The 15645-nt window shown below is 44.5% G+C and overlaps 1 protein-coding gene across 1 annotated transcript in view; it reads left to right on the top strand.

The window, feature by feature from the left end:
• Positions 1–229: 229 nt before the first annotated feature.
• The window catches only part of LOC147436000 (putative oxidoreductase At1g06690, chloroplastic), a 134560-nt gene continuing 119144 nt past the window's right edge, over positions 230–15645 (top strand). Inside the window, exons 1-2 of the mRNA XM_086488908.1 lie at positions 230–531; positions 687–856. Coding sequence (XP_086345034.1) covers positions 465–531; positions 687–856 — 237 coding nt within the window. The 5' untranslated portion in view covers positions 230–464. The remainder of the gene's footprint in view (positions 532–686; positions 857–15645) is intronic.

Here is a 15645-nt window from a genome sequence, read left to right as displayed (position 1 = left end):
TCACAAACAAAAAGCATGGGTGGGAGCTGGAAGCCTAGTCATCACTGATTGGAGCCCGCGAGGAGAGCAATTTTGGGCGGCACCCCCCCTCGCCCATCTTAGGTGATGGCGGACAACACACAAAAAGCTGCAACGTGCAGAGCCCAGCCATAGCATGAATCAATCAGCTATCTGCAACAAGGCCGTGTCCGTCGGGTCCTGTGTGTAAGGGGGTGCTACTGACCAAGCTCCAGGGTGCCCTTCGATGGTGGACAAGGGGAAAACCGTCCGCCATGTCTGCGGACGTTTGTGAATCCACCCTTAGCCTTACCTACCATTTGGCACGCCAGGGTTCCCTTTGCCTTAACATTTCGCGCTTGTGAGGTGGACAACACAAGCTGGACAAGTGTAAAGCAAAGCTCGTACCGAGTTCTATTCGAGGAGGGTGGCAGCAGCTGATGAGCTGAAGCTGAAGGTGAAGAACAATGCCGACTCTGTGCGCGTCTACTCCATTTGTGGCTACAGCGAGATTCGTGCCTCCTCAAACGTCTAGTAATTCCTCGCGTTTTTCATTCTAGTTCTGCCTTTTGTCTTTCGTCTGCTTGTAATGTATCTCCTGTTTCTACCATGCCGTAGCCCGCCTGTCTTCGTCTGCTGATTCCGATAAGGGTTTGATGTCCTCACATTATTTTGTTCCTTGTGGGCAGAATTTGTGCCCTTGGGGCGGACTTCCTTGCAAGTCTCGAAAATTGGCATCGGCACATTGCAATGGGGGGACCCTAGCTCTGGCTTCGGAAGTAGCTTTGGAGAGGCTGAGCTGTGTGGTGCTTTTCAGCAACTCCTGAAGGGTGGTATCAATTTTATCGACACAGCAGAGGTATCCTTTGGTCAATACTTCTATTTGAATACCTGAGATGAGCATGTCGTTCACTGTAAGATTATATAACACACACACACACACACGCACTCTTTTTTTTTTTTTGTAAATCTGTTTGGATTAACTTACAAGTGGGAAACCTCGAAGCGAGGAAACCCACCGAAAAGATCATGTACCAATAGAAGAACACCAAAGTGTTCAGCTGTAAAAGAGGCTAAATAGGAAAGCTGATGTATCTCTGGAGTGATTTTACCAACATCCAGGGAAAAACGTAAAGATTGCCTAAGGAATGCTTGAAAAATGGAAAGGGATCTTCCTCAGGGCGATGGAACATGCAACCGTTACAAAGTGTTCGACTGTCAAAGAGGCCAAAAGCGTTCATAAGAAAGCTGATGTATCTCTGGAGTGATATCACCAACATCTACAAAACGTAAAGATTGCCTAAGGGAAAGCTGGAAAAACGGAAAGGGATCCGGCCTCAGGGCGATGGAACATGCAGCCATTACGTTGGCGTCATAGGGTCCAAAAAGATTAATATCTGACCCACATGAAGAAGACCACAAATCGTTGTAGGGAAGGCAGAGAATGCCAAAAGCCCAAAACTGTTTGTGGAACACCGTAGAGGGAAAACAAAGCTGCATACAAGCTGATATACGGCGAAGAAAAGCTCTAATAATGCAACCATCCCAAAGTAGGTGTCTGACAGTCTCTTCCGAAGTCAAGCAACAGACACAATGAGAAGAGCTGATACGGTGTGCTCTGAGAAAAGTTCCCATTGAGAGAAGTCCAAGCAAGCATTGCCAAAGAAACAAACCTTCCTTCATAGGCAAGTGGCTCTTCCAGAGGTTAGAGAGAGGCTTCCTCCACCACATATGAGACTTTTGCATGGACCATACGGCATTACAATGGTCAGCAAGCTGAGGTTGCGATAGAAGAAGAACTTGACTGGCAAGAATGGCCTCAAAAGGCGTGTCTTAGAAATTCCAATCAGACATGCGACGACCATCATCCAATGGCGGATGGGTAAAAATTCAACAAGCATTTGTTGAAGCTCTCTCCAGACTGGACCGTGGACGACAATGCATACCCAATCCAAAATGGCAAGCTGCAAGTGGAAACTGGAAAGGGTAGCCCACCTCATCAAGCACATCATCAACTACATGAAGGCCACGAGAAGAGAGAAAATTGCCTGACGAGGCGAACAATCAACCAAAGTAAGAGAGAATGCCCAACTCCAATGATTACTCTCCAAATGAAGCGAATTACCTTCCTGTTGCTGTCGAAGTGCCATGATAAATGAATTGTAACAGATCTCCAAGCAGAAATCAAACTTGAAGTAAAAAATGTGCCCTTCCATCTTGCCAAACACGACCTCCCATAGAGATGATTGCCAGTGACCAAAGGAGGAAGTAACAACATGTTGGCACAACGAGGCAATCATAAGAGTCCAAGGTTGAGTTTGTTGCACTAGAGTTGGCAACAACATGGCCTTTCTTGCAAGAACATGCTTGCGCAAGTCCAAGATATTGAGCCTGCCAAAGGGCTTAGGAGTGCAGAGTTTTCCCATTGACATCAAACTCAAGCTTTTTTGTGAGCATGGGTTTGCCACAAATGGGACAAAATATCTGACATAAGAGAAGTGAGATGATGACGAGGCCAATGCAACAATGGAAAATAAAACTGAACGCAAGCTATCAAGACACTTTGAACGATACGCAGGCGAGCATGCAATGGCCAGGTATGCATGCGCACACACTCGTGCACGTGAACACACGCGCATGCGCGTGTGTGCGTGCACGCACACACACATACAGGGACCGATTGATCTAGATGAAATCTCAAACCTTTTGAGATTTGGTATCAAGCCTTGAGATGTTTTGTATCAAGCTTGGAGATCAATTCAAAGAATCTATTAGCCTTGATCCTCTCTTAGTATTCAAGGATGTAAAACCCTTTGTTTCGAGACAAAAATTGGCAATGCATGTGCACTTCTCATGGCTATTAGATGCGTTGTAACAAACTGCTGATGTGTTGAAACCCTAATTTTGGAAACCCTAACCCTAAAACCTGCAAACCCTATTTCTAGAAACCCTAAGTGTTGCAAACCTTAACTGCTGAAATCCTAATTTTAGAAACCCTAACCCTAAAACCTGCAAACCCTAATTTTGCTGCCAGAAATCCTAAAATTGTAGAAACCCTAACCCTAACCCTAAGGGCGGGTGCTCGCCTTGTGACAGTGGTATCAGCGCATTGGGCGCGTGCTTTTCTGAAAGCATACCGGTCCTACAAAAGAGGAGACAGAGCTATTGATGGAATTTTATTGGAGAGATTTTCTGCCTCCAACTAGGACACATTAGCCACTCAACCCGGACTTATTAGCCACTCCGACTTATTAGCCACTCAACCTGGACTTATTAGCCACTCCCACCCTTACTTCATCGTGCATCGGGCGCGCTCCCGTCTTCACCGCTCATGTGTTACAGGGCATAAGCCAATTAAGATCATTTGCAAGAGAAGGATCCAGATTTGTTTCAAGTCACTGTTTTTCTCAGAAGCAGTGCCATGTAGATGTTGATGTCTACAGCTACCAAGCAGCATACTCCAAGAACTCGGCAAGCTTTCAAGAAAATTTTTGCTCGAAGTTATATGGTTTCTGACATTTTCCTTCGAAGTGCAACTTCTGGCAGAGTGGGGTATCCTAAAATGCTTGCCATGGAAACCCTAGCAGATTATATCTTGAAATTTCTCGATATCTCTCTGTAGATGTCTCTTCACGAGCAGATGACCTTGGAGATTTCGTGCGATTGCTATCTTGGGACTACCATCGCCACCAAAGCAACACTGTTTGTCCAAGAGCTGACGGACCATGCTGTGCTCGGCTATGACCTCATGGAAGGAACCTAACTCTAATTTTTGGTGCAGGTTTCAAGATGGAAAGTCAGTCGACTTTTCGAGCTCAACTGATGTCGAGATTGCTTTTTAAGTTTGAGTTCTGTTTGATCTTGTTTGGTGATCCTGTTTGGAATTTGTTTAAAATGGATGGTATCTGTTTTGGTGCCGATTTGAAATGTTTGGCTTTGGTTTGATACTGGTTTCAACGATTGGTGATTTTACTCCCGGGTGGAGAAGTGAGAAATATTGTTTTGGTATTGTTTGAACCTCGGAACGAACGCAGGCCGATGCCTGGGGAGCGTTTGGTTGTATGCTTGTAAAATAATTGTTGTTGTGACTCCCGACCCAGACCTGGATGGTTATGCGGGAGGAGTATTAAGAAGTCTGAACAGTGGTTACTCTCAGCACTTCCAAACGACGCAGGCTGCGGTTTGGGGGGCGTTTGGTTGTAAAAGGCCTCTATATCTCTCGGCCCGGACCTTTTTAGGTTATGCGGGAGGAGTGATGAGGGAGTCGTTGAATATCTCCTGGCCCAGACCTTGCTAGGTTATGCGGGAGGAGTGTTCATCGGCGGCTTTATGTTTCTATGTCTTGTAACATGCATATGTAAGCATTTGTGTTGCATTGTGATGTGCCAACCACTGAATATTTCTAATTGAATGAGATTGCCTGGGTATGTAATTTTAGTGCATCAAGACAGCCGTGGAAGATCAGTACGGTCTGGGTGTGATGGCTAATTTTACTACGCCGGAATATCAAGAGTTCCGATCTGGACGAAAGGAGAAGCTAACTCCTTGATCAAAACAACAGAAAGGAGAAGCTAACTCTTTAATAAAAAGAGCAAACTGATTGTCCCTCGGAATGTCCCTCGGAATGACCCTCAGAAATTTTTGAGCTAACTTGAGTTGTTTTGCAGATATTCTGTAATCGCGGACGATTACTCTCTTTCAAGGAGGGGAGATGTAACAAACTGCTGACGTGTTGAAACCCTAATTCTGGAAACCCTAACCCTAAAACCTGCAAACCCTAATTCAGAAACCCTAACTGTTGAAATCCTAATTCTGGAAACCCTAACCCTAAAACTTGCAAACCCTAATTCTGTTGCCAAAAACCCTAAAATTGTAGAAACCCTAATCCTAACCCTAAGGGCAGCAGGGAGATTTTCGAAAATTACGTTGGCAGCTTTTGGCATTGATTTTTGGACCAGAAGCTTTTGAGTTTTAAAGGCTTTGTACTATAAACTGCTTTTGGGGCCTAGGGCCTAAATATGAGGTTAGGGCTCATTCTTTGGCATGCTTCCTAGAGAAGGTGCAGAGTCTGGAGTACCGGCTTGTACTATGTTGATGCAATATAAAGAAATACCGAAAGGGGCGCCAAGGTTTGGGGCCAATACTCTCTGGAGTGGAATTCCGCCACTCCGTGTCGCGTGTCGTCTCTCTCTTTTAGTTCAGTTGTTATTGAAGTGCTAAAAGTCTGTTCAGTCTGCTCTTTTCTATTGGCACGTGGTGCCCGCCTTGTGACATGCGTGCCGATCATAAACCTCTCTACCTCGGAGATTTGAGTAGCCCAACTTAATCCACCTCAAAAATGTCTCATTGGTTGTCTCACAAAAAGAGGGCCGACAAGTGTAAGGGAAAGCATTAAAGTCCCTTGCTACCAACAGATCATTGATGCTCAACATGTATCTTGATCAAAGGAGATTTTTCTCTGGACTGATTTTCCTTCCTAAGTGGCGAGAAAGAGGATCTTGTTTTTTTCTTTGTTCCCCCCTTGCGAAAAAACCCAAAAACACTCTTTTGTGCTTCAAAAGTCTGGGATTGAAAGTTCTTGTTTTCTTTTTCTAGGGGCGGGAGTGTCATGGATGCTTGAGAGTCAGTCGCTTATGACATCACTTGCATCATCGCTGATGTCATTGCCTGTGTCATCACCTGCATCATCGCTGATGTCATCGCCTGTGTCATTGCCTATGTCATCGCCCGCATCATCAGTAGAAGATTCTAGAAGTATCAAGGAGATTCTAGAAGCTTGGAGAAGATTCCGGAAGAATCTAGAAGTTTTTGGAAAGCTCTAGAAAGTTGAAGAAGGATCTAGAAGGTTCTAGAAGAACTAGAAGGAACAAGAAGGTTCTAGAAGATTCTAACCTCCTCAAGAAGAACCTAGAAAGTTCTAACCTCCTCAAGTAACTTCCTCAAGCACTAGTATAAATAAGGGTCTTGGGCCACAAGCCCCTCAGTCTTGCCAACACCAGTTGTGAGGCTCCTACAAGGAAATTTCTCTTCTAGTTCTTATGTTCAAGTCTTCTCCTTGCAATCAAGCCTTGCCCTGTACTCGAGTCATGTAATCCAAGTCTTGTATCAAGCTCTTTTAATAAAGTATTAAGCCTTGTAATCAAGATTAAGCTTATTATCAAGTCCCAAGTTCTTGTTCATTGTGAGCACCTCCGCTTGCTCTCTTCTAGCTATATACGTGCTCATAACGCCGAGGGGGGGGGGGGGGGGTCCTAATTGGCATGCACAAACTGATTTTTCGGGCTGCTTTTTATACGGCACATGTTTAACAACACATGTCATAACACTTTTAGGAGTGTGCTCTTAGAGTAGTTTATATAAGAGTCCCTAATGCATACACAAGGGGGCAATCACACAAGTAGTAATCAAAATGTGCGAGTCTCCATTCTCTTCTAGCTCATATGGCCTAGCCGGCTATGTCACAATTCAATAGACAACAGCTCAATTATACATATAAAATCATTTTTTACATAAGAGACATGCATGGAGTAAAGAGTACCATGCTTATGACCTTTGAGAACCACAAGATTACCCTTCTTGATCATCCAAGATCTGTCCCCAAAGACTATACGTGCACCCCAAAGTCCTTTGTGTCGCTGTCAGACTCCTTTTCATCTTGAGACTTCTTATAGCGAAGCTTCGGAAAAGGGGTGGTCCAACAAACCTATATCACCGAAGGTATTTCAATATCTGAGAATCATCCAGCTCAATAAAACCTCACCACGACCCTCCAAAGGCTCATAAGACTCGACTATGGTAAAGCTTAACAATGACCATCTTGCGGACCAAGTCTCTGAAACGGCCGGACTGTCGTAAGTGCCAAAGAGTGGCTCCACAAAAGCGTACTATGGTAGCAACCGCAACACAAGGAACATCGAAGTAGTGCTAATGATAGCAGGAAACTTGTCACGTGACATAGCCAACCCTATGTGTCCGTGGACAAGCTACATCATGACCAGGGTTAAGTTCAGTCAAGTCAGTCTAGAATAGAAAGTGATCTGGCACTTTTGTGAGTCTATTCGCAGACCCTGCATGTCTAGACACTTAGATTAGATGCATATCCTCCGGTTGCACACAACATGATCATAAGCATTCCCATCAGAATCCATCAGAATCCATTAGGGGAATTTTCCAGTGCATTAACCTGTTTTCCCTATTTTTGACATTTTTCACTTATTTATTAAGTGATTTTTGTTGGAAAGTAGGTAGGGAAATTTTGCTAAGATACTATATAAGAAAACCAAAGCTAGCACTATCTGGCAGAAGAAAGAGAGCATTAGGCACTCGAGTGCAGCAGGCCCTCTGGAGACCCTTCTCGGCAAGACGACCCTCACCATAGCCTGGCGTTTTCAGCCCTAACAAGCTAGCATTTTTGGATCCTTGAACCAGTACTTCAGCCCCAGCACCAAGGCGATTTCATCACCAACATACTAGCGTTTTTCAGCCAGCCATAACCAGCGTTTTTATGCATGCTATCCAGCGTTTTCAGGCCACAGAAAAACAACGTTTTTGCACAGCCCAGATCAGCGTTTTTGGTAGCAGCAAACAGCCAGCTACTTCAGCATTTTGTACTGTCAAATCAGTGTTTTCCAACAAGGCAAATTCAGCAAACAGACGAGCAGTAAATTCAGCAAGTCCCAAGCACGATAGACAGCATTGTTGCACATCAAGTCACAGAAGCAGATAGCCTCATCCTCGTCGTCCACACTGTCGACATCGACATAGCCGTTAGACTTGCATCAACATCATTGTATCAAATTGTGCAATTATAAGTAGACCACTCTCGCCATCGAGAGTGGGGCCCTTGGAGGAGGGTCTGACAACATCCCTGGTGTCGTATTCTCTTCTCTCTCTATCTCAGTCTCATGCACCGTCACGCACAGTGTCTATTCACTTTGTTTGTAATCACTGCACTCTCTCATTAAAGCACGGAAGGCTCTCCCTTCTCTAAGAAAAAGGAACCTTGAGCACAATTCGGAGCACTCATCTTGAGCAAAGTTCAACATTCATTCCGCTACACCTTACATTGGTATTAGAGCTTTGGCAGTGTTTTGTATCACTCAAGGAAAGAACCACAAGAACCACATAATTTTTTTTTTGCTTGTTGCGGTCGCACGTAACCGAAGTTGTCGCATGTCGATTCCTCATCGTTTTTTTGAAGAGTGACAGGAAACCCAAGAAAGAAGGTCTTGTCCAGCCTCCCCTTGTGCCTCTTTTCACTCATTGAGAGCGGACCGTGCACTTAGCGGCCGGCCAATCGACGTGAGGTGGGAAAAAACAACCTTGGTGTGAGCGCAAGGCCACCAAGGGGTGCGCATGTGGAAAATAGCAGAACTCGGGTGAAGAGAAGATTCCTCTCTAACACAGATTGCAACCCTAGGTCCAAAGAACCCCCTCGAGAAGAACCGATCTTGGCTCTCGAGCCTAGGTCCAAAGATCCCTTACAGGAAGTACTATGTGTTCGCATGATTAGTCAGCACGCATTGTTCGAGTGTTTCATTCGTGATCGTTTCCTGTATTTTAGTGAGCGTCTTTATGTGATCCCTTTTCCTAGGCATGACATCTTGTACGTTGAGCACGTTTCACTCATGAATGAGCACGGATGTATGCAGATTGTTCATGAAAAGCTGAAAAGTATGCATTCAAGGAAGTCACATTCCATGTCTCTTCCTTGGCACGACACAATCGTAGAAAGAGCACAAGAAAGTATCAGCACCAAGCATCGACAATTCCATTGTGTTTTGCCACAGTTAAGTGATATAGATCAGAAAGACAAGATTCGATCTCATTGTTTGCGTGTGTGGTGAACGGTTTGGCACTCCGTCTATTTGTTCATCTACATTGCATGCACAGTCTTTGAGGCAGGCAAGATTTTTTCCAGTCGCTTTACATGGAATAGGTATGTTCATGTTTTTGTGTTGGAAGTGGTTTTAGGAATTTTCCGCTTTACGATTCTTGAAGAAGGAAGAAGCATGACTCTAGAAGAAATTGAAGCATTGAAGGAGCCACAGATGACTTTGTCGCTTTCGGCGTGGCCCAAAGAAGCAAGCTTTGCAGACCTTTATGAAGTTCAAGTACCGCACGACCCACACATCAGAGTGGGCCGGCGAAGAGTCCCTTCCAAGATTCCGGATGCTATTGGCGATCTCCCTCGACGCCATATAGTTTGGTACCAGTACCTCACTTTGAAAAGGAGGGGATGTCACGTGACACATCCAACCCTATGTGTCCGTGGACAAGCTACAGCATGACTAGGGTTCAGTTCAGTCAAGTCAATCTAGAATAGGAAGTGATCTGACACTTTTGTGAGTCTGTTCGCAGACCCTGCATGTCCAGACACTTAGATTAGATGCATATCCTCCGGTTGCACACAACATGATCATAAGCATTTCCATCAGAATCCATTAGGGAAATTTTCGAGTGCATTAAACCTATTTTCTCTATTTTTGATATTTTTTTCACTTATTTATTAAATGACTTTTGTTGGAAAGTAAGTAGGGCAATTTTGCTACGATACTATATAAGCAAATCAAAGCTAGCACTATTTGGCAGAAGAAGGAGAGCATCAAGCACTCAAGTGCAGCAGGCCCTCTGGAGACCCTTCTCAGCAAGACGATCCTCACCATAGCCTGGCGTTTTCAGCCCTAACAAGCCAGCGTTTTTGGATCCTTGAACCAGCACTTCAGGCCCAACACCATGACGATTTCAACACCAACATACTAGTGTTTTTCAGCCAGCCATAACCAGCGTTTTTATGCATGCTGTCTAGCATTTTCAGGCCACAAAAAAACAGCTTTTTTGCACAGCCCAGATCAGCGTTTTTGGTAGCAGCAAACAGCTAGCTACTTCCAACAAGGAAAATTCAACAGACAGAAGACCAGTAGATTCAACAAGTCCCAAGCACGATAGATAGCATTGTTGCACATCAAGTCACAGTAGCAGATAGCCTCATCCTGTCGTCCACACCGTCCACATCGACATAGCCGTTAGACTTGCATCAGCATCATTGTATCAAATTGTGCAATCATAAGTAGACCACTCTCGCCATCGAGAGTGGGGCCCTTGGAGGAGGGTTTGACAACATCCTTGGTGTCGTATTCTCTTCTCTCTCTATCTCTCAGTCTCATGCACCTTCACGCACAGTGTCTGTTCACTTTGTTTGTAATCACTGCACTCTCTCATTAAAGCACGGAAGGCTCTCCCTTCCCTAAGAAAAAGGAACCTCGAGCACAGTTCGGAGCAGTCATCTTGAGCAAAGTTCAACATTCATTCCGCTGCACCTTACAAAACTGTGAACAAATAGGCGCATGATAATGCAAGCATTGTTGTCCAATCCCTGTGGGGATATCGCTCTCAAAAGAAAACACAACATTCCGAAGTGTTCAAAGCATGCATTTGTGTATGCATAACTTCCATGAAGTATGTAAATTACTGTAAACTATATGTCAAAGTAGAAGCGGAAACGTGCGAATCTATAGACCCCAGCAGTACCTGTGAATAGTAATCAAAAAGTGGTATGGCTATGCACAATCTATCCACAAGTAATCATGGCTTTTCCTTTTGCATCAAAGTAATCGTACGGTTCCGGATCTGGAGTGTTGCGTCATTCTTGTCATGCCAAAGAGAGCATCGCAATCGCCCAACTTCATGATGTGAAAATCTGCCATTCCATGGTAGCCTTGGATGGTTATCGACAGAGCACCAATGAGAGGTACCACCTTCTGAGTTTGCCCAGTGGCTAGCTCGACTTCAAGTTCTCCACCTTGTGAATTGTAGTCAAAGTCTATCTGCTTGAGGAAGTCGGATGGATGAAATTCTTGGTAACTCCCGGGTCAAAGAAGATAACGGCTTTCAAGCCGTCAATTTTTCCAAAAGCTCTGCCATAAATATTAGGTACAAGTTCAGTTGTAGGTCTAGCTCTCTTAGGTAGAGGTGGTCCTGCGGTTCTATCCGCTCTCGGAGTGGAAGGTTGCTCTGCGGATGTATCTATTCTTCAAGGACATGAAATGTAATTATGCCTTTTTTGAAAACATTCAAAGCATCGATCTTCTTCTAATAGGGTTTCTTGTTGAAGCTGTGTTAAACGAGGCCTTTGAGGTTGACTTCCACGAGATTTTGGAGGGTTCGTTTGTTGCGGCCGAGGATTCTAAGTGTTTGGTGGAGTTTCTTCTGTAGGAAACTCTAGCCTCTCCTTCATAAGCTTGTAGCCGACTGCAGCATGGTCCATAAGCTCTTGCATTGTTGATACTTGTTGGAAATACAATACTCGTGTAACAGTGATGTGAGTTCCAATTGTATATTACTCGCATTGGTTCTCCAAGGGAATCAACTTGAAGAAAGACACCGGAAGGTAGACGTCGAGAACCTTTGGTTATAGCCTTCCATGGTCTCCATGGAAAACATTTTCAAGTTTCCCTATTTTGATAAAACTGGACTTTGAACAGGGAGGTCATGTAAATGCGTGGAAAAATAGTCGTGAAAGCCTACCAAGTCCTTGGAGCATGTGGTTGGGTAGCGATTGAACTCCACCACTGCATAGCATTATCTTTGAGAAATCTTGCAGCTCGAGAAATCTTTGATTCTTCTATGTAGTTCCCCAAAGCATAGATGTTGTCAAATTGTTGGAGGGCTTTCTTTCTATCCTTCACTCTAGAAAAAAGTGAATTTTACTCTGGTTCCGCCATCCTTGAAATCCTTTGGTTGGTTAGTTGCAAACCCTGGATGTGGATAGTAGGGATGTCAGGTGCAACGGAAGAGTTTAAGGATTTAGCTCGGATCTAGTACTCCGCACAAACACAAGGTTACTTTACTTCACTTGAAAAGAGAAACTGAACTGAACACAATGAAGGAGAGAGATAGGGAGAGAGAGAAAGGAGAGACGACACGGCATGTCGGGTCCCAACCACCCTCAAGGGCCCCCTTGCTCTGTTGCCAAAGCAAGTACTTTCTTTATTTTCTTGCACAAGTGCTGATACAATGATGCTAATGTTGAGATGCTGATAGGAACTTGACAAGGATGCTTTGTGTTGCGAGGCTATGAGCTGAATGCTGAAAACGCTAATGGTGCTTGACTAAGATCTGCAATTGATGATGCTGAAGGCTGAAACTGATGGTGCTTAGGGGCTGAAAAATGTTGGTGATGAGGCTGAGGAAAGCTGCGATCTGGGCTGAAAAACGGCAGAGGTTAATGGCTGAATGCTGAGTCCTGCGGTACTTGGTACTTGGTGTTGTGGTCCTGACTTCTTATGCTTCTTCTTGCGCCCCAAGGGCTGCCTATATAGGCACTTAAAACTGGGTCGAGTAGTCACTTTGTGAGCCCCACGGTTTGGATGGAATAAAGCTAAAATGTCACTTATGAAATAAATGACCTAAGGGGTTGTTTACATGCCTATATGTCGACTGACTGTATTGTGCAAGAGAGGGTATGCAACTATGACCTGCCTGGGCATGCACATCTTGCTAGAGGCTCACAAATTGCCAGGCTAGATCCTAAACTAAACTATGACTGATGCTAGACTGTAGCAAAAGCTTGTCCACGTGGTGCAAGTGCAGTGCGCACGTGACAAGTGATATCCATACGGACTCCAGCCATTGTACCTAGGTGGCGGTGATGGTGTTGTGGGGGAGGCATGTAACAAACTGCTGACGTGTCAAAACCTAAAGAATGGAGCCAACTTACAGATGTGACCGAGAGGCCTAAACCCTAAGAAGAACAAGTAAGAGAAGAAGTCCTACCAACTTATGGGGACCCCGTTCGATGGGGCCCCAAGTGACATAAAGGAAGAAAATAAAGCTTGATCTGCGCACACGCAAAAACTGACGATGTGGCAGATTTCCAAAAATTGCGTTGGTATGATGATGTGGCAAGCTGTACGTATTTTCGTGTTTTGCGCTGTCTGATAACGTGGCAGGCTGTACGGATTTCCGTAAATTACACTGGCAGCTTTTGGCATTGCTTTTTGAACCAGAAGCTTTTGAGTTTTAAAGGCTTTTTATTGTAAACTGCTTTTGGGACCTAGGGCCTTTAAATATGAGGTTCGGGCTCATTCTCTGGCATGGTTCCTGGAGAAGGTGCAGAGTCTGGAGTACTGGCTTGTACTTTGATGATGCAATATAAAGAAATACAGAAAGGGGCGCCAAGGTTTGGGGCCAATACTCTCTGGGGTGGAATTCCGCCACTGTGTCGCCTGTCGTCTCTCTTTCAGTTCAGTTGTTATTGAAGTGCTAAAAGTCTATTCAGTCTGTTCTTTTCTATTGGCACGTGGTGCCTGTCTTGTGGCAGTGGTATCAGAGCATCATGCGTGTGCTTTTCTGAAAGCATATCGGTCCTACAGAAGAGTAGACAAAGCTATTGTTTGAGGTATCTTCGCTCTCCAACCCGGACTTATTAGCCACTCCCACCCTTACTTCATCGCGCATCGGGCGCACTCCCGTCTTCACCGCTCATGTCGTACATGGCATAAGCCATTAAGATCACGTGCAAAGAAGGTTCCGATATTTGTTCGAGTCGCTGTTTTTCTCAAAAGCAGTGCCATGCAGATGTCGATGTCTATAGCTTTTAAAAAAAATGACAAATACTAAAGCGTGCGAAACGACTGCATAAGATTAGCAAGAATTGATGGGTGTTAAAAATGGTTGGTAATGATAGGGGAAATACCACCAAACGCGTTTCGCTCTTAAGAGCTCATCAGTGGTGGTGTTGGTAAAATGTGTTTGTAAGGGAGGGGGAGGAGGTAGGGTTTTATAAAGGGTGCTTGGTTAAGATTTTTTGAGGGCTAACAACATTTTTGAAAAGAGTGGAATTTAAGACCGAGTACCAAGGTACATGGAGAGGAAAGAATTTTAAGACTAAGTATTGGGGTACAGGGAGGAGTTAAGGTGATTTAGATGCAGGTCAAAATCCAAGGTACCTGAGTACAAATTTGAGAGTAGGATTTTTTGGAAATGCAAGGGTGAGGTAGAAATGTGCATAAGGGGCTTCTTTAGGTAAGAAGAGTATGTAAAAATTAAAGTGGTTCAAAGTGAGCTTCATGAGGGTGGCAAAAAAGAGTCCAAAGGTAGTACTAGGGGAGAGGGGTAAGGAATCAAGTGTTGTTAACATTTTGAGCTATAAGGGGTAAATTATAAGAGAAAAGATGGAAGAAAATCTGAAAAACTGAGAGTTTTTTAGCTATAACGGGTAAAGTGTAAGAGAAAATACGGAAGGAAAAATGAAAACTGAAAGTGCTTTAAGAAACCAAAAGAGTAGACCAGAGGGGTTGGGGTGGTGTGGAAGGCATACAAAGAAAACTTGTGGGGTGAAAAGTTTGTATCAAGGGGGGTGTAAACTATGTACCAGAAGGCTATGAATGTTGGGCCCGGACGTCCAACAGATGGTAGGTCTACGGAGGTGGGAAAGATCGGCATCCAGTTGGCAAGCCTTAGAAATGGGATAGCTAATACGTTGGGAGGGTAGCATTATTTTTCTCGTGGTGGGTGTGAAGGGAATTTTGAGCACAGTGGGTGGATTTTTTGTTATTTTGTGCGAGGGTAGGAGGAGTGAGGTGCGATTGAGGTAAGAGACTTTGATAAAAACTTTTAGAAGAAAGTTAGCCGGGTAGCCCTTAGCCCGAAGGCGTAGATAGAAAAGGTTGCGAAGGTGGAGGTATCCCTTCAAGGTTGATTCTCGAATAATATACCTTTTGAGCTCTGAGATGATGAAGGCAACCTTTTGATGGGTAGGGTGCCAAGAGATCCAAGGGATGTAGTTGTAGGCACTCAAAGGTTTTTGATAGCAGTGGGAGTCCAAGAGGCTAGATGAGGTGAAGCGGGCACCTTTAAAGAATTCGATGTCAAGGATAATGGCACGGGTATGGGAGATGGTACTAGAGATTTTAATGTGTTCTTGAAGAGGTTTACCGTAAGAGTTTAAGAGATGGGTAAGGGTACTGCGGGATTCTTTCCATAATCCAAAAGCATCATCAACATAGCGCTTGAAATAGAGGAGGTTAGGATTGAGTAAGAGGGGGCAAGTGGTTTCCAAGTGACAAAGGAAAAGACAAGCATATACTATGGCAAAGATTGAGCCCCACGATTTTGATCTGGAATACTGCTAAAATGTCACTTATGAAATAAATGACCTAAGGGGTTGTTTACATGCCTATATGTCAATTGACTCTATTGTCCAAGAGAGGATATGCAACTATGACCTGCCTGGGCATGCACATCTTGCCAGCGGCTCACAAATTGCCAGGCTAGATCCTAAACTAAACTATGACTGATGCTAGACTGTAGCAAAAGCTTGTCCACGTGGTGCACGTGCAGTGCGCACATGACAAGTGATATCCATAGGGACTCCAACCATTGTACCTAGGTGGCAGTGATGGTGTTGTGGTGGAGGCATGTAACAAACTGCTTACGTGTCAAAGCCTAAAGAATGGAGCCAACTTACAGATGTGGCCGAGAGGCCTAAACCATAAGAAGAAAATGTAACAGAAGAAGTCCTACCAACTTATGGGGACCCCGTTCGATGGGGCCCCAGGTGACATAAAGGAAGAAAATAAAGCAGGATCCGGACACACGCAAAAACTGATGACGTGGTAGATTTCCGAAAATTGCACTGGCATGATG

This window comes from Adiantum capillus-veneris, chromosome 18 (genome assembly GCF_014529385.1).
Source record: "Adiantum capillus-veneris isolate H3 chromosome 18, ASM1452938v2, whole genome shotgun sequence".
NCBI classification, from domain to species: Eukaryota; Viridiplantae; Streptophyta; class Polypodiopsida; order Polypodiales; family Pteridaceae; genus Adiantum; species Adiantum capillus-veneris.
This window is presented reverse-complemented; position numbering and strand designations above follow the sequence as displayed.